General features: G+C 48.0%; 3 protein-coding genes across 3 annotated transcripts; 1 reads left to right on the top strand and 2 right to left on the bottom strand.

The window, feature by feature from the left end:
- Nucleotides 1-101: 101 nt before the first annotated feature.
- GGS25DRAFT_519604 (ribosomal protein S15 precursor-like protein) lies at nt 102-1124 on the bottom strand (the record flags this gene model as incomplete). The annotated part of the gene is made up of 2 exons (XM_049263738.1): nt 102-1009; nt 1079-1124. The coding sequence occupies 2 exons, from the start codon at nt 1122-1124 to the stop codon at nt 102-104; spliced, it is 954 nt and encodes a 317-aa protein (XP_049119071.1).
- A 347-nt stretch (nt 1125-1471) lies between these two features.
- Nucleotides 1472-3304, top strand: GGS25DRAFT_482244 (ribosomal protein S2). The gene is made up of 3 exons (XM_049260254.1): nt 1472-1782; nt 1856-2304; nt 2375-3304. The coding sequence occupies exons 1-3, from the start codon at nt 1613-1615 to the stop codon at nt 2629-2631; spliced, it is 876 nt and encodes a 291-aa protein (XP_049119070.1). The 5' UTR covers nt 1472-1612; the 3' UTR covers nt 2632-3304.
- A 1251-nt stretch (nt 3305-4555) lies between these two features.
- Nucleotides 4556-10087, bottom strand: GGS25DRAFT_519602 (ras GEF; the record flags this gene model as incomplete). The annotated part of the gene is made up of 2 exons (XM_049263737.1): nt 4556-9644; nt 9708-10087. The coding sequence occupies 2 exons, from the start codon at nt 10085-10087 to the stop codon at nt 4556-4558; spliced, it is 5469 nt and encodes a 1822-aa protein (XP_049119069.1).
- Between the last annotated feature and the right edge of the window lie 5744 nt (nt 10088-15831).

Genomic DNA, 15831 nt, shown 5'->3' with positions numbered 1-15831 from the left:
TACAGAATATGAGTATGCATCTAGGCCATTTATATGACACATCTTCAGATATAACACCGCCTGGCCAATAAGCAGCTTTTTCTTTTCTCTTTTCTCTCTTTTTACGTGGTGATTTGTCCCTTCCAGGTTGCGGGGCTCAAGCCGAGAGTCTCGATCATGTGCGTCCACCTATCGCTTCCCCTTTCCTTCCTGTCCATATACTGCAACAGCTTCTGCCGTCTGTGAAGCATCAACCTCAGATTCCGCTTGCCCACCTTGTCCTTGTAGCCTCTCCCCCTCTCCAACGTGTGGGCCAGAGCGCGGATCTTGGCCGTCAGGATCGCGATCTGCACCTCGCTGCTCCCCGTGTCCGGACCAGCTCGGACCGTCCGCTCTTCCCTCTCCTGTCCTCGAGAAAGTGCCTTAGGCCGAAGAATGTTGTCGGTCTCGTGTCGTCCAAAGGTCTCGACGCATCGTCGGATGTTGGCGTGCAACCGGTCCTTCGCAGAGCCATTGTCCATGTGGGTGATACGCCGCAGCGCCTCGATGGCCTTGGCATGAAGCTGTTCGTGGTTCTCGATCGCCTTATGCAGCGCCTCCGAGCCGGGGGGAGCGACCACCGACGGCACGGGGCGCGTCAGGGTGTAGGCGTTCTCGACGGCGGACTCGAGCTCCTTTTCGTGGACGAGGTAGTTGAGGATGTGGGGCGAGGTGGGCAGCTCATATATGTCGCCCACGGGGTTTCCGTCGTCGTCGACGGCGGGTTTGGACAGCGGCGCCTGGCCGGCGAAATCGAAGGACTCGATGAAGGCTGTGGTGATGCCGTGCACGGGATCGCCGCGCTGGGTGGCACTAGCGGTGTCTATCCTCTCGCGTATCTTCAGATGCGCGGCTTTGCGCTGCTGCATCTGCGCCCATCGGTAGGGGTCCTGCTTTGCTAGGCGTTTCTTCTCCTTTTGCGATAGGGAAGCGGTTTGGGTGACGGGGAGGAGGGAGGATGTGGGCGGTTTCACAGCCGGCCGCAGGCATACTAACAAGTCAATGTTAGTCAAAGTTGGCTTACTATGTTTTTAGGAATACCATGATCTCTCATACGTACGTGAGAAGGTACCTAGGCGCTGTACGCCTGGTATTCGTGGAGGCATGGCGGGATATATTGGGGAGTTGATGAGTGCAACTTTTAGCAAATGGCCCCACTCTATTCTTTCCAATTCGAACTTCAAAAGTTGTAGGTACCACAAGCTCCACCACACCTATCATTGATATGCACAGTCGATTCCGAATTGGCGGAGCGGATTAATGCTATAACCGGTGTCAAAGTTTGTGGGGACGTCTAACTTTGACTTACCTAAGCTAGAGTGTGTCATTATCAGTCTTCACCTTATCGCTAACTAGACCTTACTCAATTGGGGCTAGCGGCTACTAAACCCTAAGGTCTTTCGCTCGCACCAAATCACAATTCACTGCAGCGCTGCAAATCCGAACCGCGAACTTTTTTTTTCGCTTCGTGGAATTTTCATCATCTCGACAAGACGATCGCGCAACGCAATTCTGCCATAACTTCCTCCTCTCTCCTTCACTTCTGAATTCGTCTTCGCCCTCTCTAATAAATATTCAAACCAATTCATTCAAGATGGCACCCGCTAACCTCCCCACCTCCATGCACGCGACGTCCCAGGACATCGAGATGCTCTTGGCCGCGCAGTCTCATCTCGGCTCCAAGAATCTCCAGGTTCACATGGAACCTTACCTCTGGAAGACTCGCGCTGACGGTGTCAATGTTCTGAACATTGGCAAGACCTGGTATGTTAATAACCTCGAATAGCTAATTACTTATATATCAAATGTCAGTGATATTAATATTCAAGTGTAATAGGGAAAAGATCGTCTTGGCTGCCCGCATCATTGCCGCCGTAGACAACCCCGCCGACATTTGTGTCATTTCCGCCCGTCCCTATGGTCAGCGTGCTGTCCTCAAGTTCGCCGCCCACACCGGTGCCGTTGCCATCGCCGGTCGATTCACCCCCGGTTCATTCACGAACTACATCACCCGATCCTTCAAGGAGCCCCGCCTCATCATCGTCACTGATCCCCGCACCGACGCTCAGGCTATCAAGGAGGCTTCTTACGTCAACATCCCCGTCATTGCCCTTTGCGACACTGACTCCCCCACCGAGTACGTTGATGTTGCCATCCCTACCAACAACAAGGGTCGCCATGCCATTGGTTGTGTTTGGTGGATGCTTGCCCGTGAGGTCCTCCGCATTCGTGGTACCATCGCCAACCGTGAGGCTCCTTGGGATGTGATGGTCGATCTTTACTTCTGTATGTTGAATATTCTTTACCTGTCCCACTCTTATCGTAAGAACATAGAGACTAACATATATATCTACAGACCGTGACCCTGAGGCTGAGGCCGAGGAGAAGATCGAGGAGGAGAAGGTTCCCGGTGCCGAGGAGGTTGGCGCCGCTGCCATCGAGGGCGGTACCTTCGCTGCCGCTGCCCCCGCCGAATGGGAAGCAGCTCCTGCTGGATTCGCTGCTGCCCAAGCTGGTGGCTGGGATGGTCAGACCGATGAGTGGGCTGGTGCTACCAACGCCCCTCCTGCTGGCGAATGGGGTGCTACAGAAGCCAAAGAAAGCACCTGGTAGGCCCAGGCAAACGGCACCCCTCCGGCCCAGGAAGAGGGTGAGCAACAAGCTACCGGTGACTACAAAGAACTGATGTTTCATCACAAGATGATTAGGTGGTAGATCATTACTTGCTTGCCTTATACCACCGCGTTATTTGATCTAATTGGAATTCAAGTAGCCTAGGATTACGGGTCAACTTGACCGTACTAATGAGGGAAAGATATCCAAATTCGGGACCTGGTTTTATACGGTTTATTCTTTTCGGTTTTCGGTGGAAGACTTGATTGACTTAACTTCATTGGTAGTTGATTATTTTCTTCCTTGCCCCGTCCATCCAAAGGGTTATACCATTGTGGAAACCAGGAACGAGTTTGGGGGAATGCCCTGTACAGTCAAAGGGATGGACTTAATCGTTATCCCGCCTTAGTTCTCCTCAGCAGTAGCTTTGCTTCCTCAATTTAAAAAACTGAAGGAATCAAGCAAAAGAAAACTCGGTGATGAATATCTGCCCATGAAGGTCGTTAATGAAACAATGCATGGTATTATGATGAACTGACTCTAAGTACCTTGAGTACTATAGAATTAGCCTGATCCAGCTGGTACTATGTAAATAAAACCCATGAAAATGCATACATGATTCACACACACACGATAGATTGAGTACCTAAGTAAATCTACAACTGTTCCCCCTTCCTCTCCTACACCTAATACTTATGAACCTGCCTAGTATTATATAGTGAGTTGCTCTTTATGAGTACTAGATAGACACATGCATACACAGATTATACGCAGACATAAAAGGTTATAGTAACAGTTTTTTTTTTCTTCAATGGAAAAAAAAAAAACTAGATAGGAGGGCGGTGGGGTGGTAAGTAAAGGGGGTATCTGAAGAAATTCGGCTACAAGAAACAACTCTCTTCTCTCTTCTCTCTCTCTCTTGCTCTCATACACTCACTCACTCCCTTCCTTAGGTAATCTCCGGCTATTTTATATATATATATATAATACACAAGTAGGTGGGTGGGAGGTAAGAGGGAGGTAGGTAGGTAGGTATAGTTGTTGTGATTTTACTGAGGGGGATAGAAGAGATTCGCATCCACTCTACTCCTATTTCCACCCCCCTACTAAGCTTTACTTCTTCTTTTTTTCCTTCTACAACCGAACAATACCACCTCTCCTCTTCCTCTTCCCTCCTCCCACTCCACCTTTCTCCTTTCTCTATCCTCTCTTCCGATTGATTCTGCCTTCTCCTTTTCCCTTCAGCGGAAAATAGTTTGGCTCGTTCATTGGGCGTTAGTTAGAAAGGCTCGAAAACCGATATCAAATAGATAAAATACAAAATAGAAGCCCGTCGAACTCCGATGCTAGGTGATAAGTTGTAATAATGATAGAAAAAAATTAACCCTTCCCTTCGTCCCTATCTTTGTTTCTCTTACTCCTTAAATTCTGCCGCCAACCCGCGGCTTGGTTTGAGCCAGGCGGTTTTACCCCTCCCCCAGGATCACCATTGTATTTGGAACACTGTTTAGAAAAGAAAAAGAAGAATAGGTAGGTAGAGAAAGACAAGGATGCTAGATGCAAGAAATATAATAGAAGTTGCCCTGGATCGGGCAGGTGACGAGTTGCAAAAATGCGAGTTCATAACGGCACGACCCGTCCTCAGTACTAATATGCTGTGGTCGGGCGGCTTGTAGTGTATCGTGGTATCGTATAGCTGGTGTATTATGATAAGAATTATAAAATGGGGGGTATTGGTACATTAGTGACTTTTGCGCGGGCCGTGCGGTCTATGTTCGATGATGGTTGGTACTAAATGAAACAGGGTTTGCGAGCGACGGTAGTATTATCGACGACAGATAAATGATATACAATGTAATAGTCGAACAATTATGGACGAGCAGATCGACCTGATGCCACTCATTCGTAGACCACGTTTCGTTGTCTATTCTAGATTCTCCGAGAGCTTTCTGATTTCCTCGTCGCTCAAGGCGCTCATCCAGAGACAACGCTCGGTGATACCTTCGATGGGCTGGAATTCGTAGTGTGTGCTGGCTTCCAGCAAGCGAAGCAAGGTCTTTACTACTGCGGCCGCAATACGGCACCGCTCGAAATTGACCAAAGGCGCCGTGGTCGGTGAGCTCGCGATTTCGGATGGTCGTTGAGAGTTGAAGAGTAGGTCATGGGTATAAATGCCAAAGAACGGGATGCATCCGGTGTCGGTTCCGTTGCCGCCACCCTCCATCTCAGCCCGCAGGTTGTAGAAGTTCTTTGTAGGTGATACCAGCGTCTCAAGATCCTTCATTGTTTGCATGTCAGCTGGCGTAACCATCTCCCAAGTCCTGGATAGTCTTGTAACCTCATTTGAGGTCAACGCGATGGCGATCTGGCTCATTGTAGCAAAATTGCGATATCTTCTACAATGGACAGCAATATGAAGGAATTTGATGATGCATCGGGCACGCTCCTCAAGGCCTTGAGTGAGAACGATTTCCGAAATCACCCATTTGACCATGATATTGAAACGTGCCACAACAACTTCAACACCTTGAGCATCCGTATTCCGAAGAAAATCAACCCATGACCGGGAGTCATTGTTGGCGTTTTTCCACCTCATGTCGATCAACTCCTTCCAATCAACCTCGTTTAGGGCATCCTTTTCGATAAGTGTGAACTGCTGGGCAAGAATCTCAGAGTCAAAGGCAAGTATGAAGGGCAAATGAGCAGAGTTCTTTTGGCCTTCCTCTCCAGACAATACAGGGGCGTTGCGTAATGCTTGTTCGGTGCCAGTCGGGTCCTTGGATGGTTGGGAGCCATGATGGTATATAGCAGTGGTGGGGGTCGTTTCAGGAGTGGGTGGCAATGGCTTCTGGGCCCATAGCTGGTGTTCGTGAAGCTGGGGAACATAAGCACTCTCTGGTGACGTCGCAGAAGCCTGGGTTACGGTCATCGGAGGTGATGGGGGTTTGTTTCCAGTTCCTCTAGGACTCGATCCAGTATCTATAGGACTAGGCCGCTTTGGCATGTGTGGTTCTCCAAAGATGTAGTCATCCGGGTCCGGTAATTCACCAGATATCTCCGATGACAAGGCAGAATCGTTATCACTATCGGGATATACGGAATCATCAGGCCCTGTTTCCCCTGTTTCCTCTGATTGGATCTTGTTGATACTCTCGGTCATTTGTACAAACTCGAAGGATGGGCTTAATGAGGAATTAGTCATGCCATCATCTCTCTCAACTATTATGGTAACTGGAGGTGTATCCGTCCCCGCCAGAGCTGAATTGTCTGCCCATTCTTGAGTCGTTGTCTTACTATGCCCATCGTCTGTCAATCCTCGGTCAAGTAGTGGGGTCGAGTTATAGGTCTCTCTCGAATCTTCTGACAAGAACGAAACCTCGGAGTCTCGGGGGAAAGGCCTGTTTCCGGCTAGCGGCGTATCAGGATCTCCCTCGATGGGTGACACTATAGGAACGTCATCATCGCCGACATGCTGACGACGGTGTTTTCGTTTTTCACCTTTGACGAGTTCTACTTCGGGTGTTGCCACGGGTCTGTCTTTGAGATCTTGTAGACCGCTCTGAAATATCTTTTTAGGTTCCATCGACAGCTTAGCAATTCTCCTTTCGAATTTGCCTTCAAGCTTCAAAAGCGCTGACTCAACACCCCCATCGTCGTCCGTATCGTCCGGTATTCGTGCAAGCCTCTCTGCTTCAGCCTCAAAGGATGGTCGCATAATTGGCTTCGACGAATGCGTGGTACACAATGTCACTGGCTGTTTCGGAACCTGTTCAGTCATAACTCCCAGAGAGAAAAGTTCTGCCTTTCTCTCTGAATAATTGCTGCTGACGACTTCAGCATACCCAGTCGACTCCCTAACTGGGCTACGTAGATATGAACTTCTAATAGATTCTGAGTAGGTCGTCAACGAACCCACAGAGCGTGATCTATGAAGGGGTGCGTCTAGATCGTGAACGTTAGTTGCGCATCTGAGATCTCCACCTGGTCGTCTTCGGAGCACTCTGAGTGGCTGAGGCATGACTTCCGACATTCTTGAACCGTCTGAGCAGGTAGTGGCATCAAAACTCCTAATTGTAGATTGCGCTGCGATACCGCTTTGGAAGGATGCCCACCGCCGATGCGTCATGGAGCTTCTAGTTCGATAGCTACGACTTGATTTCTGGCGGCGATGTCGACTTATGTAACTTATTGGGGGTCCACGAGGGGATATTGGCATTTCATGGGGAGATGCCGGGGCCTCACGGGGGGATATTTGGGCCTCACGGGGGGACACTGGGGCTTCACGGGGGGATACTGGGGCTTCACGAGGGGATGTTGGGACTTCGCGAGGGGACTGCTTCACCGTCTCAACGGATCGGCTGGACGGGCTGGCGGGGGCATGGGTGCCTTCAGGGGAACCTGGATCGAGGGTATCCATATCAGGAACAAACGGCGGCAAAGACTCAGATGCCAGGTATTGGCCAAACTGGCCGAGGAGATGAGAGGATCTTCTAGGGATGTTTCTGCGTCCTGTCTGCCCAGGCGGCGTGTTCGGTGGTGTAAGGTCGACATTGTCATGTCGTATCATGCTATCCGCGAAAGCTTCCATGGATGGATTCATTATCGTAAAAGGGCTAGCCATTGCTGGGTAACCCCCGGATAAAGTTCCATCGACGATAACGATAGACTTGCTTCCAGTTGTAATCCCGGCATCGCTCACAGGTCTGAGGTTAAATGAGGAGTCTAGGTGAGCGGGAGAGTACGCAATACGGTCTCCGTTGTCTTCGATATTGCTATCCTCAATGATAGACTCGGCAACGTTGTCCTCTCGCACAGCCTTCTTGAAGTCTTCAGCGATGGTTGCACCGAGGACGTCAATACGCACAGGAGCGCGAGCCCCGTTCATACGAGTTGGACGTGCTTGCGGTACAACAGCGGTTCCTGGAAGTCTGTTGATCGTGGCGCCTCGAGGTCCTATGGGCGCAATGTCGATGAAATTTCCTTGCGTTGGCGAGACTCCCTGGCCTCTTGTACTCAGAGCCCTCCGCACGCTACCGATCAGCTTCCTCATTCCCTGCCCCGACATCGCCGATCCTGGACATTTCTCCTTGGGCCTTTCGATAGGGCTCGGTTGGAAAAGGGTAGTTTGACGTGTTGTACTCCAGGGATTTGGAGTGTTTACCTCGACCAAAGCTTGCCCAGGGGGCAATAGGTTTCCTCGCACGAGGCTGCCGGAGTATGGCAACGTCAAAAGGAATTCCGCATTCTTGTAAAGAACCTTTTCTGTCGTCGAACCATGTTCCCTGAGAGAGTCCGTAAGACTGGTATTGCGTCTATGAGAAGTATGGGGTCTAACTCGCTTTCCAGTCAATGTACGTGGGGTAGGGGCAACAGGATCTACGTTGGTATATATCGAACTAGGGTCAGCAGGATGAGCCGCGTAAGTAGAGCTCCCAATCGGATCGCCCATTCGAAACCCCTTGGATGGAATTGGAAACGAGCAAGAGACCACATCGAAGCTTGCAGTACTAGTTGGCGAGGCTTGCCTCCTTTCCATCTCCATTGGTGATCGCTCTTCGCCTGGTGTACCCGGGCGAACTCCATCAAGTAAAATCGAATCCATGTTGCCTTGAGATGGGTCTGCGTTAGGATTGCTTCCGTAGCGTATGTCACTCCCCGGGTGTAAAGGAACCCCGTATAACTGTAGCAAGTCATCGGATTCGGATTCCCAAAAGCTAGGATCTAAACTTGGATCTCGGTGGCCAGCGATTCCACCGGACGCAATGGGAATCTCGGGACCCAATGATGTGTCAAATTCCGGACCATCCCAGAATTGTGAGCATACTCTTCTCCAACATTTCTTCAGCTCTGCTAGAATCTTCAACTGAACCTTTCTCCCTCGCTCATCTTGAGAAAGTTCTTCAACAAAATCATTTATGAGGTTGCAAAACATCACGCGCAGGTGGTAATCTACGACAAAGTCATCGACGAAGTAATTGAGGATCCAGTGCCTCGTAGCAACGAATGTCCTCACTCTAACCACCATCCCTGTTTCATCATCTCGTAATATAGCCCAGCGAAGCCTTGCAATTAGCATACGAAGCAAGTCTTGCGTGTCGAGGAATGAGCGGAATGTGAGAAAGAAGTCGGAGATTAGTTCATAATCTAGAAAAGTAGGAGATGTAATTTCGGCGACTAATCGCGGAGGGGTGGCAGCTGTCACAGCATTTGTAGTGGAAGAATAGCGCACTATCGATCGATCATCGCAAGCTGGTTTAAATGTGAGTGCATCGAACATGGCAGGCTCAATGACTATGTGAGTCGAGAGATACGTCGACCGAGGTGAAGCGAAAGGAGGAAAGCGTGGTGAGCGTGGTGTACGTGGTGAGATAATCGTAGCAGGGCTGAGCAATTCCGGCGTCTGAAGATCCATGTGAGATGTAGAGTTTATTCTTTCCTTCGCTGTATCTGAAGACTCGGGGTGCAGCGAGTTCAGATCCGGCGCCGACGGTCGATAAAATGAAAGGGTGCTTGAGCGGGGATCCTCTGTCGGTGCATATGAGGAGCCTCGGAGTAGAGGGGTTCCCATAAGGGTGAATCTCGGTGTTCCCAATTTCCACGAAGGTATGGAAATTTGCATGAGCGGGCTTTGGATCGATTCAACGTCTTCAGCTGTCTTAGACCTTAGCTCGTCCTTTGGTTTCGATATGACGACCTTGAAAACCCCAGCATCCCCTTCCTGCGCAATACTGACATCTTGGATTGTTGAATCCGACAACGCACGACGATTTCGAGTTTTGGGTGGTGCTTTCAGATCAAAATATGTATTCTTCTTCTTCTTCGCAACCCCGCCCCCGAAAGATGAAGAATCAGCCGCGGGACTGGGAGTCCACTGGCCATTGAGCAACTCGCTAATCTCATCAGGCCCTGCCTTATTTGGGGCCAAAGATTCGATGCCTGCGGTACTCGGCGGCGTGAGTGGGAAGACGAAGTTGGGCTGTGGGTATCTCTGGTTCGCTGGTCGCACAGTAGGTCTATGATAGTCGTTATGATTAGTATGTATGATATGATCAGACACAGATCCGAGTAGGACGCACCTTAGGTATATTTGGCCATTGTTTCCCACGTTGGACACGGTAAAATGCCTCCCCTCTCTACCAGCTGAGCCTCCATCTGGTGTTATATTATTGCCCTTTTCACCGCCGGCCTCCCCTTTCTCCTTGTTTTTATCATGTCCTCCAGACCTCCGCTCGCCTGCCGGAAGCAACGGTTTGGAGCCAGGTAGGCGCACTTTAGATACCCCAAACTTGCTTATTTGACTAAGCGCATACGCCCTTTTTGACCTAGGTTCCCGAGGTGCAGTCCTGGGCGATTTCGGATTCTTAGAAGAAGAAGAACTTCCTCGAGAAGATTGGAAGAGACTAGGATTTGACCGTCTCGGCAACGGAGAGAGTACTCTCTGAGGATCTACCTCCATTTCTCTCTACTACGCAGCAGATGAATGACTGCTGAATCGGCTAGCTGCGAACAAATGCATTGAAGGTCGAATAAAAAACGAGTTAAAAGGTCTAGAGCCAAAAGAGAAGCGAAAGCGAAGGAAACTGGTGACCTTCTTTCAAAGAATCATTCGAAATTAAAAATTGGCCTTGTTGTGAGGTCTCTAGGTGGGTGTTACGCGCGCACACTCTATGACTCCCTTCCTCCCTACTGTTTCCTTCAGGTTCGCATTCGAGGATCAATCGGATTATTTTCGAGGCCGCAATGTGTCGTTATGTGTCGTTGATTACGCCGGTTGCCAATCGTCCAAGAGTCCAATGTCGGTTCCGGCCGCGACGGGTTGAAAGTCGTCTCCTTTTGGAGCGGGTAGAATGCGACAAAAGTCAATTGGATGTGGTCCGGTTGGACAACGGGACGATGACAGTTGAGTGGTGAGAAGGAGAGTTTGGCAGGGCTTGGATGGCAGAAAGTCACTGGTATCACTGATCACTGGCTCTGGCTCTGGCTCTAGCTCTCCTAGGCAGCCCATGTGGGCTACTTAGGTACCTGGTCAGGCTGGTCTACCCTACCCTAGGTATGTACCTGGGTCCTGGTCTAGTATGTACGATACTACGATTAGTACGGTAGCATAATATGTACTTTCCTTGCGCTTGGGTGCAACGTTCGCAGGGCTCGTTGCTTCTCTTAGTGGGCGCACTGGCCCCATTTGCCGGCCCAGACCTTGAAGCAGGGAAGAGGGACGACAAGGATACTAGCGTAGAAATATTTCTTATTCGTCCAATTAGTACGCATGGGCCAACTGCAATTTGTTGTGGTTGGTCTTAGTTAGCCCCCTCTACCCCCGGGCTCGACCCCCTAGGTACTTAATAACATTGAAATCCTACATCCATGGATGTGCTACAGTACTATGTAGTTACCTAGTACCTAGTAGGGATCTAGTACATATGTACAAATGTAGGTAGCAGCAATGGAGAGTGACCCAAGTGACCCAAGTCATTGAGACAGGGCAGCAGGGTTCCCTCCGTACTACAACATTTGAATGTATTGTATTGTATTGTATTGTACAATACCTACCCTCTCTTCAATCTTGAAGTCTCCAAATCTTATCAGTAAATCCGTCAATTGGCATCTTCAATGTTTATTGTGCGTGCCCAACATGTCCGACTTATGGTACCGGTCACCTCTACGTTACCTAGAATAGTACATACTTCAACTTGGAATTTGGTTGAACCGTTGAAGGGCAACCGGAGTTAAACAAGTCACTTTGTGATGTAACTGATGTTCAACATTGAACACTCCAATCCGTCAAAACCCCCCGGCTCGCATTATCCATCTCGTCCCATACTTTTTCATGATGATGGTCCTATTTACTTACTTCTGGGAAAGCCCAGTTTCGCGTGATTTTAGTGTGTGGTAGTTGAGACATTTCCACATGATTAGTACTTACTACATAGGGCCTATGTAGGGCCTACATATGTACTACTAGTAGGTAGTAGGTAGGGCATTCAATGTTCTCATCATCGTTTCTATGTATAGATTTCTACCCCAGTGTAAGAAATAGTCTTTCCTCAGGAACTTCAGGTAGAAGAAATGAAGAAGAATTAAGTGAAATTACATGTTTGCTACTAATGATGTATATCTAGCCTTTTGGGGATGGTTGACATCATATATAGATGTCTTTGGTATGCATTTTGCTTGGTGGTTTCATGCATGTTGAAGCATAGCGTCGACGCTGTCTACGAAGTACCATAGTAGGTACATACTAACTAATACATAATACATATTAACTAATAACTATTATCTCCCCCTTTTTATTGGAGATACTATCTAGGTAAGTATTCATCTCCTACAATTAAATTAGAATGCTACATACAAGTTGATACAACACCTACATATAGTTATCATTAATATAAGTTAACCTTCATCAATATCTGCTAGTATATACGTAACTAAGGTGCGTCAACGAATAGGCTAAGCTTGTTGTGATTAAATGAACCGTCATTGAACCCACAAGCTTTTGAGATTTTGAGATTTTGAGATTTCGGGCTTTGAGATCACCAGGGGTAAGACACGAATTCATCGAATCAGATATTCTACTTATCATACTAGTTACCCAGCTACTATCCCAGCTACTAGGTTCCCGGGTAAGGTATTCGGCTTTCATCTATTGTATCAATTTGTATGTACAAGACTTTGTTCGTCAAGACAAATTCAATTTATGTGACACAATCCTATCGTTCTCACCATTAAACTCCTGCCATTTTTAGACCACATATTCTATGTATGACATATGTACGTGACAAGGGACATACCTATTCCGTTCAACTGGCAAGTTACACAGTTGTACTTCGATGTCAAAAAAGACGACAGTAATATGAAGGATGAGGGATATGAAAGAGGGGTGGTTGGCCATGATGGAAATCCGGGCAGGATTGAGTCCTGTCAATGTGCCATCAAACGCGATACCAAGAAGCCTAACAATGTAGTAATTGTTACCTTTCCCTGCATAGCTCGATCCTCATCACCCATTCCTTACAGCGCCGGCGGAGTCGCGCAAGACCAATCAAATAGCGATGGCCTACGATCTCTTCCCTGTCGCGCGTTGCTCCCGCTTAGGATAGAGTTGCTATCGCGAATTTCCCTCGCGGCAGAGTACTTTAGACATAGTTTACCTTACCAATATATGTACATACTTGCCTCCCTACATATCTGCCCACATACCCGTGTAGTATTTCTTATGTCCATGGAACCCTTCATACCTACTAACTACGAATACCTAGGTTAAATAACTGCGTTTTAGCACGTCCAGTTCAGCTCAGCACAGCACAGCTCGTTAAATGGATTTATCACGCATCGCCTTTGTTGCATCCAGAATCCGCTTCTCCAACCATGGAGAAAGAAAGGGGAAAACAGCTGTAGTTATTCCATAGAAACCCACTCCGCACGTGGTAAAGAGCTCCCGATCTATTCGGGTCAGAGAAGATCAATCGTGATCCTTGAAAGCCCATTGCCCAGTCAGAGAGGGTCTCGTGATGATGTTCAGACCTTTGAAACCGGCACTCAATCCACATACTGGTCCCAAATATCAATGCCCCTTATTTTTTAACAGGGTCACGGTTCACGTTGCGGTGTGGTTAAAGCCTCCAACTGAAGGATTAAGAAAAAAACCACAATTAAAATGGCGAAAGACACCTTAGTCGATTCTTGAAGCCCTTAATTTTGTGCGTTGCAACTGTAGCAAACTAGATGTCAGCGGCGTCCCACTTAGAATACCACGAGAATTACTCTTTACTGCCAATGCCGAATTCTAAGTCCCTACCTCCCCAGTCCCTACAAGGCCTACAATAGCTACCCAGTAACTAGGTATTCCTTATTGATCGTCACTTATATGTCCATTCACGTAAAATGTTTACAAAGACCGCGTCGAAGATAATATAGGGGCCACCAAAGGATGCCAACAGTTTTTGATGTTCGCCTTTCATCGACATTCGCTTGTCTAGTAATATAATTATATCTCTAAATCGTCAACGAAGCTGACATGCCAACGCCGCCGCTTCCCGCAGATTTGCGCTAGGTTGGTTACGTTCGCGGGGCCTTCCCGAGGCGGGAAAAAGGCGAGTCAAGGACACAGGGCAAACAAAAACGAGGCGGACTTGGCAGGGTTCAACCATAGCCTACATATTATTAATGTCAAGGCGTCGACCATAAATAAATCAAGACCCTGAGGAGAATCGATGATGCTTTAAACGCATTGACGGCGAACAAATTGCAATAGAACATATTTAGAACAATGAGCCTGACCCCGACAGCAAATTCGACACATCGTGCACTCCGAGATCTCTACACTAGAATCTCAAATCTTAGAATCCGAAAAGGGCTTGACAGCTTTAGAAAACCCATGGAACGTGTGGGGATTAAGAACATACGAAAACCGTACGAAATCAAAACCCCTTGACCCCATATTCAAACAGCATCGGTTTGCCCCGCGAGCATTGCGAGCATTGATTCAAAATGATTCATCGCTGAAACCAAGATCCCCAAGCTTAGTCACTGCTTTTGTCAGTTTCAAAGACAATTTGCAGAAAAAAAAAAAAAAGAAAAAAAACACTGTACCTGCCTCTAACTACCTACTGCCGGTCATCATTCCCGTCCCGTTGATGAGCAGTCTAACTGTTGACTAGACAGCTGCTGCTAGGCGCCTCAAACAAGACCATTCAAGGTTACCAGTCTGACATCCCGGGCCGTTGCTCGTGGTGAGTGGATGCAGGCCAGACTTTCTTGAGAGCGGTTGACTTAACCCGTACAACACTACACTAGGTTAGCATGAAATTGATAGTGAGACTCGAGGCTAATACAGCAAATGCTAGCAGCCCCGTTCCGTTCAATCTTAGCTAGTTATTGCTATGTGTCTCGATCTCAAGCTGTCCTGCTACGTAAGTGTACCTATTGTGAGTGGATAGATAGAGATATCAAGTGCCAAATAATATTCCGACGCCCTCGATCTACTAGTAATGACAAAGTCAGTGCATTTTGGGTCAAACTAGAGGCCGAGAGAATGGCCAACTCGCCAAAAATTCTCCGAAGTAGATAAATAGTAATTAATGGGACTACCCCGACTACGCTCCGCAAAGCCCTCTGCGAGTGTGAGGCGGCGATAGCTCCTATATACCAAGAGAGCTAAGGAATATTATCATAAATCATTACCGCTTGTGGCCGCACTCCACCTAGGTAAATAGATCGCTCGGCCAATGGCAAATGCCTCACTCAACGACGCCAACGGCTAGGCTATCCGAGATGCGTGACGAAGATACAAACAAAGAGAACTCTACGCTCTCAGCTCTCGTCCGGGGCTTCGTTCAAACACAGCAGGCTTTCTTAGTGTATAACGGTTACGTTCGACGTTCTATCTCGGAAGGTAGACATCGTCCAGATTATCGTACCTAGCTAAGGGTCTTATGTGCCATCTTGGTCTAGACTGTCTAGTCATCACTCCGCTTGACTTTCCATTAGAACTCGATCTCGGGATCAAACGATTTTGCCAAATCACTGTAACGAATGTCCTCGCTCAGTGTAGCTCAAGTATATTAAGCATGAGAATCGCCAGTTTCTTCAATAAGCCATGTAACTGTAGAAAAAGACAAGCTGCCATCTCAGAAATAACTGGCACAGAGGCTCTGCGTTAGACAAATCTGAGTGTAAACATATAACTACATACCTAAGATATCCAGGTCCTCAGTATGAATGGCAATACTTTCCAACTTAGCTAGCCAACTCGGGCTCTTGTGCGTGTCTATAGTGCATAATGCTTCATAATGCGCGTCCAATGTATTGCTGTTTTCCATTATCCGCATACGTGACTCTTGTTCCTCTAGCTTTCGTGAATGTCTTTTTTCGCCCAAACCCACAGTTTTATGCCATTACAGTACCTATATAGGTAAAGATGGTAAAGCCCACAATCACGATATTCTCAACCTAAATATCCAGTTGCTAATATCACCACAAGAGAAGCGGGACTATATCAGGCCCAAAGTCTCTTTTTCTTCGAACGGTTTAGAGATTTGGACCACTCACTTATCTGTTCCCGGCTCCAACCTTTGGATCTTTCCACAAGACATTGTTGAGGTCTTGAGAGCCATTATCCCCCTATTCAAAGAAAACGCCAACGAAGACAATACCGGCTACTTCATCCAGTAGACTAGGTCTAACTACCGCCTACTTGTAACA

The sequence above is a fragment of the Hypoxylon fragiforme genome, assembly GCF_022984875.1.
Source record: "Hypoxylon fragiforme strain CBS 206.31 chromosome Unknown GGS25scaffold_3, whole genome shotgun sequence".
Classification (NCBI taxonomy): domain Eukaryota; kingdom Fungi; phylum Ascomycota; class Sordariomycetes; order Xylariales; family Hypoxylaceae; genus Hypoxylon; species Hypoxylon fragiforme.
The sequence above is the reverse complement of the archived record's forward strand: the minus strand, read 5'-3'. Positions and strand labels throughout refer to the sequence as shown.